This window comes from Pungitius pungitius, chromosome 10 (assembly GCF_949316345.1).
Source record: "Pungitius pungitius chromosome 10, fPunPun2.1, whole genome shotgun sequence".
Lineage (NCBI taxonomy): Eukaryota > Metazoa > Chordata > Actinopteri > Perciformes > Gasterosteidae > Pungitius > Pungitius pungitius.
The window spans coordinates 16,461,242-16,481,930 of NC_084909.1; the positions used below are offsets into that span (position 1 = coordinate 16,461,242).

Genomic DNA, 20,689 nt, shown 5'->3' on the forward strand with positions numbered 1-20,689 from the left:
ACACGTGAGCACAAGATATACGCGTTATCACAATACAATATCCTTGAGATTGTGTGATTGGTATTGAAATATTCTCATTTGCACATTATGCATCTGTTTTTATCAATGTTTTAATTTGTTTTGTTTCATTTCAGTTCATTTCTAACAGGCCTATAGTCAATGATTGCAAATAGTTATTTTTATCATCAACATTTACTTCCTTTTCAAATTTGAATGTTTTTATTTTCTGTGATGTTATGAGCTGCTGGGAGCTAGTGTTAGGAAGATAAACACAGAATAATTCATATTTAATATCTATTCTTGTAGACCCTTTCAAACAACAGTTTCTACATGTAACAAGTCCTAATCTCTTAATCCCAGACATCTAATGGTTTGCATTTTAAGAGATTGCTGCAATAATTCTACTCCCACCCCTGACTAAATATGATAAAAAATAACAGACTAGAGAGAAGCACAGCAGACTACACGAAGGCGAGCTGCAAAGACACTTACTTTCTTGCGATGGATCTGGCCTCAGAGTCGGCATCGTGTATGCCTTTCTTGATGGTCTCCGTCAGAACAGCCACGTGTCTGGGGTAGTAGGGGAACATAGCAACAAGGAAGCAGTTAACCCAAGAGAGCCCAATAGGATAAAAGCAGGAAGTAAAGTCTCCTGCAGTCTTAAACCTGAGATGCTAAACTAATAAAAGCCCTGGTTGTCTCTTCCCTCTGCCTCTCTTCCGCTCTCACCCCTCTAGTGCTCCACAGGCTGTGTGGCCACCCACAGGGGACTTTCCACGCTTTTTAAAGTCTCCGCTGTGGTTGTCATGGTTACAGTGATGAAAAGCCACCTTATCGGCGGAGGATGATGGTGGCTCTCTCGGGACTCATCAATTTAATGGGACTAATCAGTGAGGCATCCAACCGACACTTAGCCAACTAATGTTAGCCTTCTCCAATGCCATCCCATTTAGCTCCACTGCATAAACACACACACACACCACTTTTCCACTTCACACACACATCATGCACACTTGCCATGGGCTTGAGTGGTCTGGGATATTTGTGTGTCTTACCTTTCCAGTGTATTAGTTTGCCACTCAAGTAGCATGAGGTCTAAGAACTCAAAGCAGCGTCTGGAAACGGGACAAAACCAAACCAGCAGAGGATATTTAGCATAGGAGGGAAACTAAAAACTAGAAAACCATAACAAAGTCTATTCTATTATTCTAAAAAATAGATATTTATGATAAAAAAACTCAAACATTGTTATTTTGCAAATATGAATAGATTTCTTGCTACCTACAATTCTGAAACATCATTTAAGCATTCAGGTCCTCTTACCGCCTGACTGCCACTGATTTGGAGGCGCAGTTGCTGGTGATGATGGGGATGAGACGAGGGTAGTGTGTGCGCTGGGAGAGAAAGTCACAGAGTATAGTAAAGTAATACGACGGCGCTGTAAATGTGCCGCGGTGGATGACCCTGCTTACCCTGAGGATGAGGCGAATGGTGGCCACTCCGGACGTGGCCATAACTTTGGCACTGTTGGGCACGAGGTTCAACAGGGTGGGCATGATGCTCTCCGCGCCGTGGTCAAACTTGTTTCCCAGTATGGATGACAGATGTCTGAAGGAGGGAGAGGGAAGAAAGTAAAGAACACAGTGTTAAAGAACAAAAATGAGCCATCCTTGGGGATGCTCTGTTGTTCTTTCTCACAAAGAGGACTGCGTTCACAACGCACAGCCCGGCCAACGAGCACAAAGAGATGCAAGGGGGGGGGGGGGGGGGGGGATACAGAAACGTGTGGGAAAACACCAAAGAGAAAAGAGCCCATGTAAGATCATGAAGACAGCTATGTCTTACTGGACAAGAGATTAAGTGACTCTCCTTGAATCCAAAAACTGGAGAAAAGTCGCCCATGTGCTCTTTCCCAGCTGGTAAAAGTTTGGACGGGATTGAAAAGCAAACATTGGGCGGTCGGATCCTCGTAGCTGCCATCGATTCATCAAGCGGCTGCTCTTTCCATGTGTCTCTGCTCTGTTCCACCTCGTCGAGGTTCTATTAAAATCTGGGTGACGAATGCTTTTGGTTGGAGATCGCGCTGCTCGTTTCATACCCGAGCAGGGCTCATGTTCATTAGCTTAAGTATGTGGAAAGAAAACATTTGAGCATCTTCCTGGAGAAGCTCCATCAGTCAGAAAGTTATCAAGAGTCTGCTGGCAGGGCCATCGATCTAGATTCTCTTTGAAGCCATGGGACATTTAAAAAAATATTATTATTATTATTGTACAAATCTTTTTTTTAATAGTATAAATGCAGCGATCAACGTGATGCTTTGTTTTATTGACATTATCTCGGTGTAAGGACATCACACCTGGTGGTGTGCTCTTTATACTATTAAAGTTTTCTTAAAATTTGATTTAAATGTAAACGAACACTGCCTTGCTGGCAGCATCACAATATATTGAACCATAAACCCTGTTGGCTGATAAATTACACGTGGACAGATCGCTGTATATATACACATCAACTAACCGAGGACCAACAACTCTTCTGCAATGTCAACTTCTTCATGTTTCGGTCAGAGAAGTTACGAGTGTTGTCAACAAAAACTTTCCAGGTGTCCAAGGTGTCCCATAGCTGGTCAAAACATTAGGTTTTGATTCAAAGATTAAAGTGGTGCCTCTCACCCCAGAGTAATGCAGGCCTCTCGGACCACCTGTGAGCGCAGGTCTTTAGCCGACAGCTTGAGGGGAGCCTCCAGGAGACGCAGCTGCTGAGGAAAACCCTCGTACTCAGTGGCCCCGGCCAGCAGGAGAGAACGCACCTTCTTCAGCTGGAGGGGAAGGAGGACCAACACAAGGATATCAGCCATGCATCCTTGGATTGGTGAGAGAGAGAGAGAGAGAGAGAGTCTCACCGCGACCACTCGGTGCTCCCAGTCGTGTTTGTCGTCTGACAGCACTTCCCTGATCTTGCCCAGCTGGTCCTCCAGCTCTCTGTTGGAGTAGATCTGGACACAGAGAGATGTGATTATGAGTCTGTTGAGGCCACCTGTGTGTGAGTGTGTTTGGAGGTGGATGCTCTGTAAACTGCCACCAGCAGCATGAAGTGAAGGTTGCTGTGCAACTCTAATGAGAACATGTTAATATTAAGTAGAGGTTTTAGGCAACACCAAAGAAGCCAGGAAATGAAAAATCATATTCTATGTGGAAGGAGAAAAATAGCAACAAAGGTATTACTTGCTGAATATGACATTATGCCAGGTAGTGTTTAGGTCAATGTCAATGTGTTTTGTGTGTCTCTACGTCATTCCTATGGTGGTGGATTCACTAGCTAAGAAGTGTTTACAGCTCAGCGTACCTGGACTGGGGGCACGTCTTCAAAGGTTTTAATAAAATCCTCTTCATCAACAGCCCCGGCTGCTGCCTCTTTAGCTGTGGGGACCAAAGGGTTTTGCTTAGTAGACTCACCAGCATGATATGTCCACAGAATGATGTAAGCAGGAGGCCAGATCCGACCATACAAAAACCACTGATGTTAATAGATGGGTTATAGCTGTGTGCATCTGCCTGGACTGAGCCCCGTCCTCACCTGTGGCCTTGGTTGTGGTGGCTGAGCTGGGTCGTCGAGCAGAGGTCACTACCGGCCTCCTGCCACTGGGGGGCGCTTTGGAGGATGTCGAGGAGGAGGACCGGCCTCCATCCACAGAGTCCTCATCCTCAAAGTTCTTATCTACAATGACATAGGCAGAAAGAGGGAGGACATTTGACAGACTTGCCTATTTTCATTTGTTAAAAGTGCTCCGTGGGGGAGCTTCTGTCTCCTGCTTAGTGTCCAAGGTGAAATGCATCGTCATCCTCTTCTCACAGTAAAGCCTGAGTCATCTCTGTGCTGCATCAAATCTTTCAGCTTGCGTGCATGTATTCACTCAGCCTTTATCCATCTGACTTTAATCTGTTTTGGCAGCCATGCATGGAGCCCTCCCCGCGGTCACCTGCTTCACGCAAAGGATGAGCCAGGGGCAGACGTGATGGTGCTCGGTGGTTGTATTTACGGCTTCTTGATTTACAAACAATTCCTTGCGGCTGAGCTCCCTGTGAACTGTTGTTCAGGGAGGAAGAGGTGTTAGCGGCACATTAACGTCGCTCCCAGTCACAGGAAGAGACACAAGCTACACACAACCAGCTGAGCAAACGTCAAGCGCCGTTCATCACAGACGCAACATCAACATCAACAAAGGGCACACAGAGGATTCAGAGTTCATAAGGCAGCGTTCTTACGAGCGCAGATTCTCTCGCATATCAGCTTCCGCAGCATGTCTCTGCTGCAGCGGGGAGGGCGCTCTCTTATTCACCAGGCGTCCGTCGACATGATGTGTGTGTGTGTGTGTGTGTGTGTGTGTGTGCGCTCTGTAGCCGGCTGGCTTACGCCCTCCTCTCTGGGTTCAGGTATCAGCGTGTGCTCGATGCTGTTGGACTGTAGGGACATGTCCTGGGGAAAAGAGGGAGGTGTCTACTGTTGTGAGATAACTGTTTTTCTTGTGCCCGCCCCCACACAACAAACACCCAACCGCACTACTGTGTTAGTATCTCAGTGAGGTCATCCCTGCAGACGTGATGTAGCAACAATAGAATCTAGCACACACATTCCATACAGATGTAGCAGAACCTCAGAGTGAGTTTAAAGCCAGATAATTCAGCTTTATAATCTTCTCCTATGTGTCAAGAGGTCTCCTTCACAACTTTCTTGGACCTCGCCACCTTGAGGACGAGCGGTAGGAAGACAGAGGTTTCATCTGCAGCCCAGGTGAGGAGGAATAACACAACATTAGGAGAGACACCTAAACCAAAGCAATGAGTGATTACTGGCACTCATTCGTGTCGGGACCTGAGCTTGTTACTTTCACGCATTCACGCTTCAAAATCATAAAAGGTTCCTCATTCGTGAAGAATATCTTTCTGAACAATCTCTATCTATCTATGAGTCAGTCTCATAAATGTAATTAAGACTGACAAAGTTATCCAAAGCACGTGGACATAGAGTTATTTAACCATTCAAAACAACACACACGCACACACCTACTAGACAGTGAGGAGGATCTCAGGCATGGAGGATGCACTACCTCCTATGTGCACTAGGTGTCGGGCTGCACTGCGGACACACACAAGTTCTCAGAGCTGCTGAAGCTGCATTGGTGTCAGCAGTCACCAGTACAACAATGGTTTACATAATAGGAGGGTTTTCTGTGTTTAGAGCAACAGCAAAATCCCAGAGGCATAAGGGATCAGGGGCTGACGCTTCATGACCTTCTTTACTGCCTCACTAGAATGGTGTCTTCTGCTGACTCTTCTGACCCTCGAGAACTTGCCCTCCACAGAGGCCTCGGATGGTAAGAGACAGATGAGTGGTGATCAGTGTGATGACATCACAAAGAATGAGGCATCTGAAAGAGGCTGCTAGGAGGCTGAAATGGAACCTTGTGGCCACAACCTATAGATTGATGAAACCAAACATGTACCAAACCGTGGCCTTGATGTGCACATGTTACTGTGCACTGTGGCTGCTGATGATCAGCTTGGCTGTCTACTGAAGACTCACTTAACCTCCATCCCTAGCTTCTTCTAAAAGCATTTATATTGTATAATAACAGATATTTCGGGGGTTCTCTGCTCTGTGTTGAGCGGTTTTGCTGTCTTGTCACGTGACCTCAGGTGAATGGGGCTTTTTACAGGATCAAACAGTTCATTCTGGGCGATGTTTTCTTCACACATGTGTCTGAGAAAAGGAAAGGCTGAGTGTCACAGCAGAGCCCCAGTGCCAGTGATACATATGAATCATCCATTCTAAACTACACTGGATACAAAGTCAGTCCTACATTCACAAGCAACATTGATCAAACAATCACGCGTCATGAATTCTTTATTATTGGTATTGATCAATGCAAAAATAAACGTCTGTAAAGTGTCCTCACACAGGCACAAAGGTCTCCTACAGCTTCAGCAAGCGGCTTCAATGGCTGCTTCTCGGAGGCTGTGTGACAGACGGAACACAAACACATCGTGTCCCGGGGAACAACGGGTTGGTTGTCCCGCTCAGACTCTACCACCAGCTGAGGAAAAGAGGAGCACTGGTTCATTACCCAGAGGTCATATTTGGCCAGCAGGCTCGTACGGAACAATCATACGTTCACTGCCAACATTCTCAGCTTCCACAGAAGCGTTGCTAAGGGAACAGAGCTCTATGTACCTACCACCAACGTGCCCCACTACTAGCGATGGGGAAGGCCTTGTGTGTGCTGACTATTCAGGTGGAAGCTAGCTGCCTCTCCTCATCCTCCATTACCATCGGAGCAACAACAGGTGATGCTACTGCGGTGGTCGATAGTAAAAGCTACAATAGCTATGTAGTATCTAGGGTTAAAGTTTGTCGTTATTACTCGACGTTGAGCTGCAGGGCACCAGAAGATGTGAGCGGATCAACAGCTTTTGGTTGGCTGTGAGCTCCATGCAGCAATCTCCCCCCACTGGTATTAACCATTCCTTCACGGTGCACGATATAATAGCTACTTGTGTCCTCCTGAATCCTTGAAGAGCGGGCGGAGCCGACACGAGCCGGGGTTTATCCTCGGTGTGACGTTGGCCTCCAGGGCTCGGTGAGGCGTGTACCTCATGGGACACCACACCAGGAGAAGCATCTGCACCAGGACAGTGGCCTCGGGGAGGAAGTAACTGCAGGACACCTGCACCCCTCGCCACTACAAGAGACAGACCAGTGTCCGACTAGGACACATGCTCTCACACACACACACACACACACACCAATCGGGGGATTGAGCCTCTCACAAAGACTTCCTTTGAGTGTGTTGCAGAAAGTGAGACCCTGACGCCCCCACCGGTGGTTTGCTCTGTGCATTGATCTCATCCCATCGGTGCTGGTGAAGAGAACTCTTCTCTCTGCTGCTGGTGGTGGTGAGCTACACACACCACATTCAGTCCAACATGCATTAGGCCGCCATGACAGAAGCCTGGAAATTGCCAGAATTGGCAAGAATTCCTTTTGTTGGTCTAAATCCACTGTTTCCTGATATTAAGATGGTACAATATTCTTGTTTTCTATATACCTTCTTTAGGTTTGGGAACTTAAAGAGACACTTAAAGAATAAAGGGATACATTGGGCCAGTAGATCAGCACCATACATCCTGACTAACGGTGTGTGGCTACTCCCATCTACGTTGGTATGTCTATTTAAGGGAATGTCTGTAATGCTCTACAGTCCAATGAGGTTATGAAATGACATTTGTGCAGCTCACTGTTCCCAGTTCATACTAATGACACCAGGAGGAATGAGTACCCTAATAAATACTCATCAGTGCGCTGCATTAGCCAACCCTCCAAATGAGGTTCTTAAGAACCACAGATTGAGATCTGTGCACTTTTAAGGGGTTTAGCTGCACAGATTATCCTAAGAGGGTTATTTCCACAATAAAGAAGGCTGCATCGATAAGACTCTAATAAGATTGTAATAATGGAATAAAACACATCACACATCGAGTTCAGTTCAGGAACACTTTTTGTAACTTGCAAACGTCCCCCACTGCAACGCTGGAAGTGATGAAGAATGGTACGATCCACAAACGTCAACAACATGTAGAGAAATACACTGTATAGTGCTAATGTAACGTGACTCACTAACGTTAATAATGATCTAAATCGATTTCAACACGTGTCACATCAGCACAGCAGAAAAGTCAAGTGTTTCTATATTATAGACAGATAATTGTCATGAACCCAGAGCTGGGATGCTTAAGGCGCTGAGAGCACGTCAGTGAGAGAAACAACAACAACAACATACACACAAGCCACTCAGGAGGCGAGGACAGACCATTACATAAGAGAGGGGAAACAGTTGTTTCCCTGTCCAACACAAACAAACACGCAGTAACCGAGGAGACGGCTGACCTCTGCATCACACACGTTTGATATGATGACTCCACTTCGATTAGCAGTCTTACCTTCTCCAGCTGCCATGGTGCAGTCGCCTCAGCTCTCTCGCTCTCTCTCTCTCTCCCTCTCTCATCCCTGCGTTAACATCTCTCGCCCCCTCTGCATCTCAGTGGTGCAACAGAAATGGCTGCTTTGTTTTGCTCTCTGTTGCTCCCTCCCACCCTTTATTCTACCCACTCAACCTCTATCCCTCTTGTAATATAATCTGTAAACATCTCAAAAGACTAGTAGAATCTAATTAGGAATCATATGAAGCATCATTAGTGAACTAGTGTTGCTATGTTTTGCTGTGATGAAATAAGGAATGACTGTTGTGGGACTGCCTTTAAAGGGAAAGGTGGAAATCCATCCAGCAGAGACATTTTTTAGCTTCCGGCAAGGATCAGGCACCAAAACAAAGTCCCATAATGCAGTTCAATATTATCAGCCATTTCCCCTTCCATGCATGGTAAACGGCCACATCTGTGAGATGAAGGATTTAGAGTGAGAACCGTAGTCAAGTAAGTTCCCCTTTAATGCGGTTATGAATAGTCCGATCAAGATGTCGCTAAAAACACGTACCGATAAGCAGAGCAGGAGGCGGATTCTTAATGAGCCACTCAGGTTATCATATTATAACGGACAAGCTATTCATTTAGCAGCTAATCCATGATAAGAGGCATTAGTTTGAAGCCCACATGTGGAATGCTGAGCTCCAGAGGAAACGCTGAGTGTGTGTGACTGCATTCTCCTGGGCTCAGCTGTTCTGTGACAGCACACAGTCAGCCTCAACATCCCTCAGAACACTAACACCTGCCTGCTTCCTTCACTGCGTCTCTGTGTGCGTTTTCATACATTTGGACAGGCTGGTCATCTCTTTGGCTCTACAGCGGAAAACAAACTGAAGCTCCAGTGGATGCCCACCTCCTGTGGAGAAATCTCATCCCCTTTATCCCCAGATTGTCCGACTGGTCCTCAACCCCCCTTCTTTCTACAAAAACATATCCATACACACAAGTAGCGCAGAAAACAAGCCGACACACACAAAATGCAGTGTGACAGGTGGATACAGCCAGCTAGCAGACACTGATTTATATCAATCACATTGGCAGATATTTTCTTTCCTTTAACATAATAAACACCCTCACTTCACACAATCCTGTACTAAGTCTACAATATGTTGCGTTCATGCTGTGTTGATGGAAGCATACCAAAAGATTAGAACAACTCACCAGAAGCAGAGGATGACATCATATTCCCGGATCTCTGAACTTCATCAAATTTGCTGAAGATTACATTCAACCTGTATGAGAACAAGAAATGTGTGAGAGATTGCAGTAAAATAGAAAAGAGTTTGGACTGCTCCTTTCATCACTCTGGAGGTGAAAAGCACGACCACAGCAGACGGGTCCCAAACTGTCACAGGCATGACACACTGGCACCAAGGCCAGAGAAAGAGAGGGAGCACCAGTCTGCTGCCATGTGAAATTCTGCCAGCCTGGTCAAAGAGCTTGTCCATGGCCGGCTACAAGATGGGCTCTTATACACCATGTTCAGCTCCACTGGCATGAGCTTATACCAGATCCATCTAACACAGGGGAAGTGTCACAGTGTGAGGGGGACCTTTTAGGGTCCCAGTTACAGCTGGATTAGTGTTTTGTTGACCTGAGACATTTGCATGTGAACAAAGCTGCATTTCTTAATTGGACCACTAGATGGAGTGCCTCTTTGGGATGAAAACCTTTGCCTGATCGCACTACAGTCACTGAGTGCACGTGTGATTATGAAGTGAGAAAACATCTTTGTACCTTGATTGGGGCAGGCCCTTTTTGCAGAGATCCAGCCTCACCCTCTCGCCCACGTGTCTGTAGATCTCCACCAAGCAGCTCATAGCCCCGTCACGTACCTGATGAGCATGAAAACGCAGCAGTCAGGACCTGGTCCTTGTCCACCTTCTTGTTATACATTTCATGGATGTAGCAGAAGTGAGAAGCGGGGGTGGGCCTACCTGACTTGTGGGGTCCCCCAGGAGGTTACATATGTGGGGAACAATCTTACTGAGGGTCAGGCCTTGAGCCCCATACCTGGAAGACAATAATGTAAATATCAACAGCTGATAGGAGGTATACAAGAGGCACCAAATAATATTTAGAAACAATGGAAGTCTAAGGAGTCTGCAAAGGATCTTTACCACTATGACCAGTACACCTGAAATGGGAGGGGGGCAGCTGACTCACGTGCTCAGCGTGGCGATGAGACAAAGGCACACTCCTTCTCTGGTCCTGTTGTTCTTGTGCTTGAAGCCCCCCAGCATCCTGTCCCACACATACTGCACACACACACACACACACGACAGGAGATCTATTGTAGTCGTACTGGATCACTGCAGTAACATACATTAAAGGACAGCAAAATAGACGAGAGCCAGATAGAGCCCAACCCCTCCATCAGCTGTTTCCTAACGTGGGCCTGAAATGAAGTGGCACTTCACATTGCTACGCCCACTCAGCCCTTCTGTCCGTAGAACGCTGTCATCAGGAATATGGAATTTATCATAACGCTTTTTGTTTAAAGGTTGCTGTTCCTCCATAGACCTTTTCTGACTTCCTGTGGTATTTGTTAAAAGCTACAGGCCAAGCTAACACAAAGGCAACGAGAAGCTGCACATAGTGAGACCCTATCTGTGCCAGCAGAAGGGCCCTTGAGGTCACTCCCTACCATGACCAACACTCAACTTGAACTTGGCAGGTTGCAGGTGCTGCTTTCACTCCCCACATACTGTATCACTTTAACCATGACAGGCCCCAAAAAAGGTGCCGTAAACATTGAAACTAGCCATCTGCATGCTCTAACACATGGACAAAGTACAGAGAAGTGTGTTGGTACCTGCGGGCTGGCAGCTTGTTCCATGATCTTCAGCAGCACTGTTTGGTCTTGGTCTCTCACTTGGTCTTTAGCGTCTCCCAATCGATCAATGAGGCTTGGCAGAACTGAGGGAGGGAGCACAGCAGAAACACTGAAGGATCCCAAGAGGAGTCCTACTGTTATAAAGTCATCATCCTAAGCTAAGCGTGGTATAATTTGCACATTCCTTCATGAGTCAAGGCTAAAAGCTGATTTTGACCACCATTTAAACAACTGTAGATGTAAATTTGAAAAAATTCCCTGCAGGTGTCCTTGAGATAGTGTGCTCATGAGAATGTCTTGGACAGAGGGACAACATAGTGCATTTAAAAAGTCAACTGTAATTACACTCTCCCTCATGTGTTACCGGTTGTAAGATGCACAGAGAACACAGATGGGACACACTTCTATCTATTGCCATGGCGATCATCTCTACCACAAGGGTTGTGGTCTCTCGATGATTGCATGATGCAGGATGCTTTTAGCATTCGTTAGCTACATAAAAACATGGTCCAATAACAGAGACCTGAATGCAGACACCAACACGGTGAGTCTTACCGGTTCCCACGTGGGCCCTGAACCGCTCCTGGAGCCTCGTCACTAAGGCAGATAGGAGGTCCAAGCCGAGCAGAGCCACCTGGTGGAGACACAATTAAACACTATGTGAGATTTCAAGTTTTAAACCTTTCATCAAACTCATTACCAACAATGAACAACCATTGCTACAACCCAGGACAAACCCAGGTTGAAGGCTGTATTTAAAATGTTGCAAAGGCACATAAAACCCCATTTCCAGATGTGCACCGAGACTGATCTCTGTACAACCAGAGTGTGCTAAAGCATAGGTGAGGAAGGTTCTACTAGCACTATCATGAGACCAGACCAAGTGGTGACACCCGTGTCTGTGAGGAGAACTACAGCAGACAGCGTGTGCGTTCCCATAGCTCTGCCGCCAACTGGATGAATGGGGAACTGATGCACATGTCAAATGACATGTCATTACTATTGAAATGGCAAAGCACCTGTCCGAGGACATTCCTTTTCATAGAACTTTACACTGGGCCCTGTGCTCTAGATGTGCTGGGATGTACCCATTTATGTCACATGCTGTGTCCCAGCAGGTCCTCAGATCAGTCCCTTTGTTCTCTGGCCCAAACTGAGAGGGGTTGAACAGCGGCGTGGATCTGGGTTCAGGTCCAACAAGGTAAACCCTCTCTCTTTCCTCGCTCCTTGTCAGCCGCGACAAAAGGAACAACGGCAACAACCGAACCCTGTGTTTGAGGGTGAGTTCAACAGACAGATGGCTAACTCCAAATCCGGACGCCCCAAAGCACAACCCCCCCCACCCACATCCCCCACATCGAGTCACCCGACTCAAATCTCACAGACGTCACCTCTTCACAAATCCTTCTACCGACAAACTAGGTCCTCCTCTTATCCCTGGTAGACGGCCTCATGCCCAATATGAAATAACATAAGTTACCTGCAGCTCTGCTGTACACAAGCTGCACCAGGAATATGTGTGACGCACAGCTTTCCAGGAATCTCTTAATTTCTCTTTTGTTTTCTCAAAGAGAAACCTACCAGCCCACAGCTCTTGTGAACATGCGAGGCACGGAACCAGGACATTTTAGAAAGGCAGCACTGAAAGGTTAGTGCTGATGAGTAGATAAACGGCACATGTCATTGATAATCTTCACATGTCAGAAAGCAGGAGGGGGAACTGGATGGACTTGTGGTTGCATGGGAGGTAATAAGTAAACAGCAAGCTTCTCTTACGCCTTCAGCAGACAACATACGCACACACAGCTTCCTGATACACACACACACACCGGCCACTTTGTTAGGTACACCTGTTTAAGCGCTTCACATGTCCGCCCCTCAGTGCATTTAGGCGCGTAGACGTGGTCAAGACAACGCGCTGAAGTTCAAATCTAGCATGAGAATGGGGGACAAAGGGGATTGAGTGCCTTGTAACATGGTTGTTGGTGCCAGACGGGTCCGAGTACGTCACAAACTGCTGATCTACTCAAATGTCCAGTGAGCGGCAGTTGTGTTGATGTGAGAGGTCAGAGGAGAACAGGCAGACTGGGTCCAGATGATAGAAAGGCATCAGCAACTCAAATGGGATCCAACCTTTTACCTTTTACCAGCAAGGTGGACCTAAAGGGGCCGGTGAGCGTATCTAACTAAATATACATTTACGGTACAAGTGAGTGCAACACTGACACTCTGGTTTATGAGAATGTGGTTTATACACATACACATCATGACCCTAAAGGCAGGAGTATGGAAGTAAATCTGTGTCATCGGGGGTTGAAAGAAAATGGTGATTGAATTTCTAGCACTGAATATTTATGCATTGAAATTATGTATCTGAATGTTTTTCAACATTAAAATACTGCAAAAAATTCAACCGCTAAAACCGTTAAAATATTCAGCCGCAAACAAAATCATGGTTACAATATTCAGCCCAAAAAATTCAGCCGTGAGACATCAACATCCGGGACACTAAGGAAGAGCAATCGATTCTAGATTCAAGTTCAGGAGCGTGCGTCAAGCTAAAGGAGCGAGCACCCAAAACACCTTCGGCTTCGGATTGTAGCCATGTCCAATAATAACGGGGCTTTAACTCTTCTTCATGCCATCAGTGTGGTTTGTGTCTGTAAGATTCCGTAATAGACAGCTGACATTTGTACATTAACAGACTGTGTTGGACATGAACTAAGCGGAAGTTAAACGAGAGCGTACAGCCGCTCACAATACGCCTCTTCTTCTAGTTTTCAATTAATTTAATGATGCTGAGATCCTTCGATATTCAGTGCTAGAAATTCAATCACCTTTTTCTTAACCCGATGACACAGATTTACTTCCATACAGGAGTGGTCTAGGCTGCATACAATGGACAGTAGACTACAGCAGTAGACGCTTACTTGATTTCCCACCACGGCACTATTCTAATGTTCTAATTCTAATCACTTCCAACATTTCTTATTCTACTTCACTCTGTAGTTTTGTCCTTCTAAAAACACCATTGATTGATTTAGCAGCATCGATTAATTAACTGTATGGAACCACAACAAATATCTATTTCAGCTGCAAAACGGGTCGTTACCTTTTTAGGGTAATGATGTCATAAGATGTGACATCATGCATTGAAAGCTTTGCTTTAAAACCTAAAGAGAAGCCTAAAAGTTGCGCACACACACACACACACACACACACATTTTCATCCCGACTACCAGCAGGCCTTGTCATCCTCCTCCATCTACCTTTTAAATCAAATCAGGGACACTTCCCTGAACTCACAACCAAGCTGTGATCTCATGACATCCATTGCAGTCTGTCCATCCCGGGAGAGGGATCCCTCCTCTCACGTTCTCCCTAAGGTTTCTTCCCTTTATTTCCCCACAAGTTTTCGTGAGGGTTTCGGGACAAAGGATGTTGCATGTGTACAGACTAGAAAGCCCTCTGAGGCAAATTTGTAATTTGAGGTTTTAGGCTAGACAAAATCAAAATGTATGGAATTGAATTACCACACACACACACACACACACACACAAATCAGTTCACAAATCCCATTTAAAAGTAGAAGATCTAACGGAGACATTCAAACTGCGAAAGACAACGTAGCTTTTTCTAAAATGAGCCCACAACAGAAGGCTGGCGTTTATTGCTGCGTTCTTAATGATGATGCAGCATTCCCTCCCTCCCTTCTCTATTGCTGCTACATACTGCTAAGTGGATTAGCTGTCTGCACCGCATCTATTACGTCCACCTGGAGTTACGCTGTTGCTGTTACTCACAAGTCTGTGGCTTTTGTAGTATTAGAAAACTGAATCCTTTAGCATCTTCGCCCACAGACGTTGACTTGTGCAGCTATGTTTTCAAACTGTCTGAAGTACTTGTGCTCATCACCATTAGCCTGCAGACTGAATATTAGAAGCCTACCCACTGGGCCACAGCAGCACAGGTCTGCAGATATAGAGACCACCCTGAGAGGAGAGCACTGCAGGGGCGCCCCATTGGATCCCACCCATCTTCCTTTTTCAGAGGTGGGGGGCTGTTGTGATGGTAGGGGGGTTAGTCTTTCAGCGGCTGCATGATCGTCTGGAGCTACTACCTAGCTCACAGTACCAGCCAACGCGCTGTGGATGTGCGATGACCTCATCACAGGCACTCGGCCAAGCTCACGGCCCCAGGCAGCGTGGCAAGTGGACGATGGAATGTTCAGTAAACACTCATTAGGGAACACACCCGAGGGCTCCACCCCACACACATACAAATGCATGGAGCACACACAGACCACTGAACACAGATCCACAGTCTTTATCCGGTTCACTTCCTCCAGAGGCAGCACTTCACGCTCAACTTCCTGCAGGGAAAAAAAGAACCCCCTCCTCCAGACGTCGAGCTTCTGATACTAATATCTCTCTCCCTCTGTGTGTGTGTGGTGAGCGAGAGGTCAGCAGTGAACTTTGCAGTGTGTGCAGTGTCAGGGATGTATTATAAATGGTGAGTGGACGGTCCTTGTATAGTCTCTAGTCCTCTGACCCTCATCATTCATGCCCTGATGACATCAAACACAGGGACGCCTGTCCATCAATCAGTAACATCCACATAGTCACAAGGACACATCAACACGCAGGTAAGCAGGGCCTGGGATTGAACCAACCTTGCTCTGATTGGAGGGGAACCGTGCAGTGTTCTGGCGGTGAATTGCTTTGCAACACGCGCAAGCCTTTTAGAACCATGAATTGAAACGAGTCCGTTGACACAACTGCACGTAAAGACGCAGTTACAGAACCCTGCACCAGCCTTTACGCTGTGGAAAAAAGTCTTTCTAATTACACCTGTTGTTGGCAGTGTGGCCTCGTGTTGGACATGAAGAGAATGACAACGCAATCCACATCACGGCCCCCCTGGGGCCACTAGAACGGTCCAATGGTAGAGGGAGACACATTAGACACTAACTACTAGTACTTGTATTTAAGGCTTTACCTCGTTGTGCTTTAGTTGCTTTACAAAGACACGTTTGTATCTATTGTCATGGCCCAGCCGGTGAGCAGTGCCCCACATGGCTAGGGCCAGCCAGGCGAGGGCCACCAAGAGGCGTGGTAGTGGATGGGCGGTCCTACCCCAGGTGTCTCTGAGTTTCCCTCCCAGGTGTTGTGAATTAGACAGGCAATCAGGAGCCTGTTTTAAGCCTCCAACCGAAGACACGGGGGGGGGGGGGGGGGGGGGGGGAGAGAGACTATTTGTGGGAGCACGCACCAGATGCTGTGCAAATCAGCCTGCGGCCTCCCTGAGTCCAAGAGGAAGAGATGCGGCCTTGCCAAGGACCTCCACTTGAGCCCATGAGTCCCGTTTGCCATGGGCAACAAAAGAGTCTCCAGTCCCAGCTATCATCAGTGTGACCCTCTAGTGGGTCACATTGGTGTTAAAGGTGGGGTGCATGAAGAAATTCAGAAATCCCCATCTTACACTAGTACAAAGTCACATTCTGCTGTTGCCTCTCAAAATAAAATAACGATCTAAGGTCAACATTGAGAGGGCCGGGGGGGTATTGCACGAAACCAGGATAAGGGATTAAGCCGGGATATTCACGTTATCCTGGATGAATTTACCTCTGACTTGGTTGCACGAAAGCAGGTTGAATTAAATCCAGCCAAGTAACCATGGCGATTATTCTTTGAAGCTAGCCTGCTCTGAGCCAGGCTAAGATTAATCCTGCAGTCTCATGTGTTAAATCAGCTGCCCCTCTGATCCCAGACAAACGTGTTTAACAGTTATTCTGTTTTCGGAATGTGTTCAGATTTATTTTTATTAACATGCATTACTTGTGACTAGTTTGGTTTTAAACCCTACTATTGCAGTTGTTTAGATCAGTGGTCCCCAACCTTTTTAGCACGTCGAAATACCCTGCGGGGGCGGGGTTAGGGGGGGGTCCGCTGGTGGGCAAAACTGCGCAGTGAACAATTGTAAACGTGATGAGGGCGATATACAAAGTGCCATTCACCGGTGTTTCTTCCTGCACCATATGCGGCGTCTTCTCCATTTCTGCATCAGTAAATCTGTGATGGATATCGTGGTCTGCTTAAGAAAGCCGTGGACGCGCACTTATCCCCGCTATGTGCACCTGGATCGACTTACCTCCCTTCTCATCCCGGCTCGGCAAACGTGCAACCGATTGAGCCGCGACGAGCAGGTCACACTAAGTCAAGCAATACCCCCCTGATCTGGTTGAGATTTATATGAACTCATATGTGTTCTATCAGCTTGAGATGACCCACATCTGCAGCAATGTTAGTGCAAAACTGTCACACATTTGACCACATCCGTTTGTTTTCATCCCACCTGCATCTCCTCATCTTTCTCACCTGCAGCCCACCCCCTCAAAAGCCACTCACTATATAAGCCTGTCACATTCGGTTGTTCCCTGCCACAATGTCTGTCTATTGTTTTCCTATTTTTTTTTGCATTGTTCTGATAGTACATTTTGATGTATTTTCTGATGGAGCAATCTGGTTTACTTTAAAGTGAGTGATTGCCATTTTTTTATTGCATTATTTGAAAAATAAGCATGAACATTTTTCTACCTCCAAAGTGGGTCATGATAGAAAATGTTTAAGAAGCACTTAGGTTAACTTGAAACATTGTTGATGAAGCGGGTCCATTTCATTTCTATCATCTGATGTATTCAGACGCAGGATACAAAGAGACTCGTACTGCCAGTAGAAAAGGTGAAATTCAAATTGAGATTCAAGTTTTAAAGCTGCATCAGTTTGTCAACAAAAGCAGCAGAATTAAGCCAGCGGGCTCATTGTTTTTGCCCCCCAGTGAGAGGACAGCTGGAGGCGTCTGGGACAGGAGCATCGCTGTGTCTTCATTCACTCATCAGCCAGTTGGTATCACACATCATTGAGGCCCACCCTGTTCCTCTATACAGATGATATAAGGGGACGTACACTGTGGAAGTGTGGTGAAACAATCAGAGGAACTTCATTTAGTCTACAAGTGTGGTCTTCAAACACTATAATGGGACGGGCAAATAATTAACAGTACCAGGACATGTGTGCTAAGTTTATCACATGTGTTTTAAAGCAATCATGTCTCTGTCGAATACCAGCTGCCGTGCTAGCTTCACTGTATGTGTGTGTGTGAGATACAGAGCTCCATATTGCCCACACTGCTCTCCATGAAACTAACGCTAACTTTGGAAGCATGACGGAGCACATTAGCAGCACAATCCATGAGGTGGCTTCCTTCTCTTTTTGTGCTGACTCGGCAGAACAAATGGCCAAACAGATAACGTGATGCGGCTGTTAAGAGTTCCAATAGGCCGACATGGAACATGACACAGAGGAGAGCACATCAAAAGGAAAGCTGTTGACCTCCAAAGAGCTGTCCCAGAATCCGACCAAGTATACAATCAGATGTGACACGCTGCTGTCTATTTGTATATTCCGTAAACTACTGGATGGGTCATGGTCAGACACACAGAGTGCTTTAAATCACCTAATCCTTCTTTTACTTTTTTTCTGTTTAGTTGTTTTTCAGTTTCTGATCTTATTACCACAACAATAAAACATTGCAGCATCATGTTGGCCAATCAAATATGTTAAATCCTACATTCCCGGAAGTCTCTGAGAAAAATACTTCTTTTATTCAGGTACGATGTTCTGTTGGTACATTGTGGTCCATTTAGCAGCGTATGCTTGAGGGCGGTGGTGGGCTATAACCGTTGTAATTCATGTGGTCGGAGAGGAGCCCTCCTCATGGCTCTGTGGCGGGACACTTTGTTCCACCAGTAAGAGAGAAAGAGGGGTTCTATTGGCTGTTGTACAAATACAAGAACACATACAGGCACAAGCCTGAAGGAGGAACAACTGGAGGGAAAGGAAGACGCTAACCCAAGACCTTTCCATGACAAGTTGGTTTCCTCTTACAAACATGATGTTTACAATTCACCCCTAGGCCATAGCCTTCAGTTTTATGCTGTAGTTCAATTGTAAGTCTGTAAATCGAACACTTTTCTTGCACTATATTACTTGCCTAGTCTTGCTCTCCATTGTCTCATAGTCTCACTGTCCAAAGTTATGCACACACCGCAATATTTATTATATATTTATTTATTGACAATAAATGTTCCAGATTCCTGTAAAGACTCCAGGTTCTGGCACCAACACACCCCTCTCTCGCTCTCACACACACACACACACACACACACACACACACACACACACACACACACACACCCACACGCCTTTAGTGTTTTGTAAATGAGCCAAATGTCACAGCAGAGGAGACACACTCTGCATCACCCTGAAGGTGTTCCTTCTTCAGTACAGCAGTGTGTGTGAGTGTGTGTGTGTGTCCCAGCTTCTCATGTGAGCTGTGCACAAATATCTGCCCTCTAAGTGTTTACAAAGTCAACATGTTTTGGGATTAACATTTATCGTGGCGCTTAAGAGGCTCCAAAGTGCCCTTCACTCAGGAAATGGACTGGGAGGTTTCACCTGGAGAGCAAGGCTGTCCCCTGCACGTGTCCTCGTCCTCCCACTGTGACACGTTCACATTATCTATGAAATATGTGACACGGGACCTGCTAGAGAATCAACTGGATGTGTGTTTCTTCTCTTTAAATAGGACATGTGTGTGTGTGTGCGCACACAATATTTGGACAAAGGTTACACACACTCTCACCTACACAACATCCTGATGCAGTAGGTAAGAGGAAAGAGTGAGGGACGCTTTAATGGAATTTGTGGTCAGTAGGGCTGTGAATAGAATACCTACTTAATCGCACATTTTGAAATTAATTAATTACGATTAAAAGTCGTTGTTTCTTCTACACAGTAAATATTACAAGAAATGAGTACTCACTTTAGAAAGTGTGTGTTTTATACACAAACTCCACATGTGATCATCTTGGAGGCAGAATCCCACTTGATCGCATTAATCTCGGCCACATTTATTGCATAGATTAACACGTTAACATTGAAAGCCCTAATTATTAAGTCTATTTTGGTCTTTTTAATATATATTTTATGTATATTCATTACGCATTCTTGGTTTAATATTGAAAACTCCAAACATGAACATGATAAAATAGAGTCTACACAGTCAAATTAAACTACATTTGATGCTGCCGGCCTCTACAGTGGAACATTTTGCTGCATGTGAATTATTATTATGTAATTAATTACATTATGACATTTTCAGATACTGCCATATTGGTTGCATAGCCGTAAAAACTGTTGTCGTTCTTCGGCAGACGGATGAATATATTGCTCACAACTCACCAAGGGCGCTACTTGTCTTACGTGTATTGAAATTGAGTCATGATTAGAACTTTATAAGAACAAGTAATGCACTCAAACAGGGTAAAACACCACGACAAAACAATTTGTAACACCAATAAATGTACATCTACAGTATAAAATTACACCGCCAAACTGCATTCTGGGTACAGCTTGCCCACTATTACAAGAAGAATAAACTCGGTGCAGGAGGAACAACGAGAGACCAGAGATGCACCAACATAACGTTTGCCCAAGACAGGGGATGTAGTTTTGAGGGTCTTTTCCCCTGTTGTGGTTGTGTGCGTGAGCACTTCAAATGTTTCCTTAACTTCATCTGCTGAACAATACCCTGTTAAGACATGATGCCCACTGCAGGGTAAGAAAAAGCATTTTAGGAGTACAACTTCAAGGAGATGTCAAACAGCTGATGAGGCCGGCTGGTCCGTCCTCCCTGCAGCGACAGCCTACAGCTCTCCTTTGTCGTCTTTAAGCCGCGCTGTCCCAAGATCAAC

At 45.9% G+C, this 20,689-nt stretch overlaps 1 protein-coding gene across 23 annotated transcripts in view; it reads right to left on the reverse strand.

Moving 5' to 3' along the window:
- The window catches only part of clasp1a (cytoplasmic linker associated protein 1a), a 50,153-nt gene that overhangs the window by 22,677 nt on the left and 6,787 nt on the right, over positions 1-20,689 (reverse strand). For 22 of the 23 annotated variants that reach the window (XM_062565165.1, XM_062565184.1, XM_062565177.1 and 19 more), the window contains exons 3-16: positions 11,431-11,509; positions 10,855-10,958; positions 10,206-10,297; positions 9,977-10,052; positions 9,777-9,874; positions 9,201-9,271; positions 3,577-3,717; positions 3,346-3,419; positions 2,903-2,995; positions 2,673-2,818; positions 1,473-1,608; positions 1,324-1,394; positions 1,056-1,115; positions 493-570 (exon numbers count right to left, since the gene is read on the reverse strand). In XM_062565165.1, coding sequence (XP_062421149.1) covers positions 493-570; positions 1,056-1,115; positions 1,324-1,394; positions 1,473-1,608; positions 2,673-2,818; positions 2,903-2,995; positions 3,346-3,419; positions 3,577-3,717; positions 9,201-9,271; positions 9,777-9,874; positions 9,977-10,052; positions 10,206-10,297; positions 10,855-10,958; positions 11,431-11,509 — 1,319 coding nt within the window. Of the gene's footprint in view, positions 1-492; positions 571-1,055; positions 1,116-1,323; positions 1,395-1,472; positions 1,609-2,672; positions 2,819-2,902; positions 2,996-3,345; positions 3,420-3,576; positions 3,718-7,997; positions 8,148-9,200; positions 9,272-9,776; positions 9,875-9,976; positions 10,053-10,205; positions 10,298-10,854; positions 10,959-11,430; positions 11,510-20,689 lie in introns of those variants that run through there. The other variant, XM_062565187.1, reaches the window with a different exon arrangement.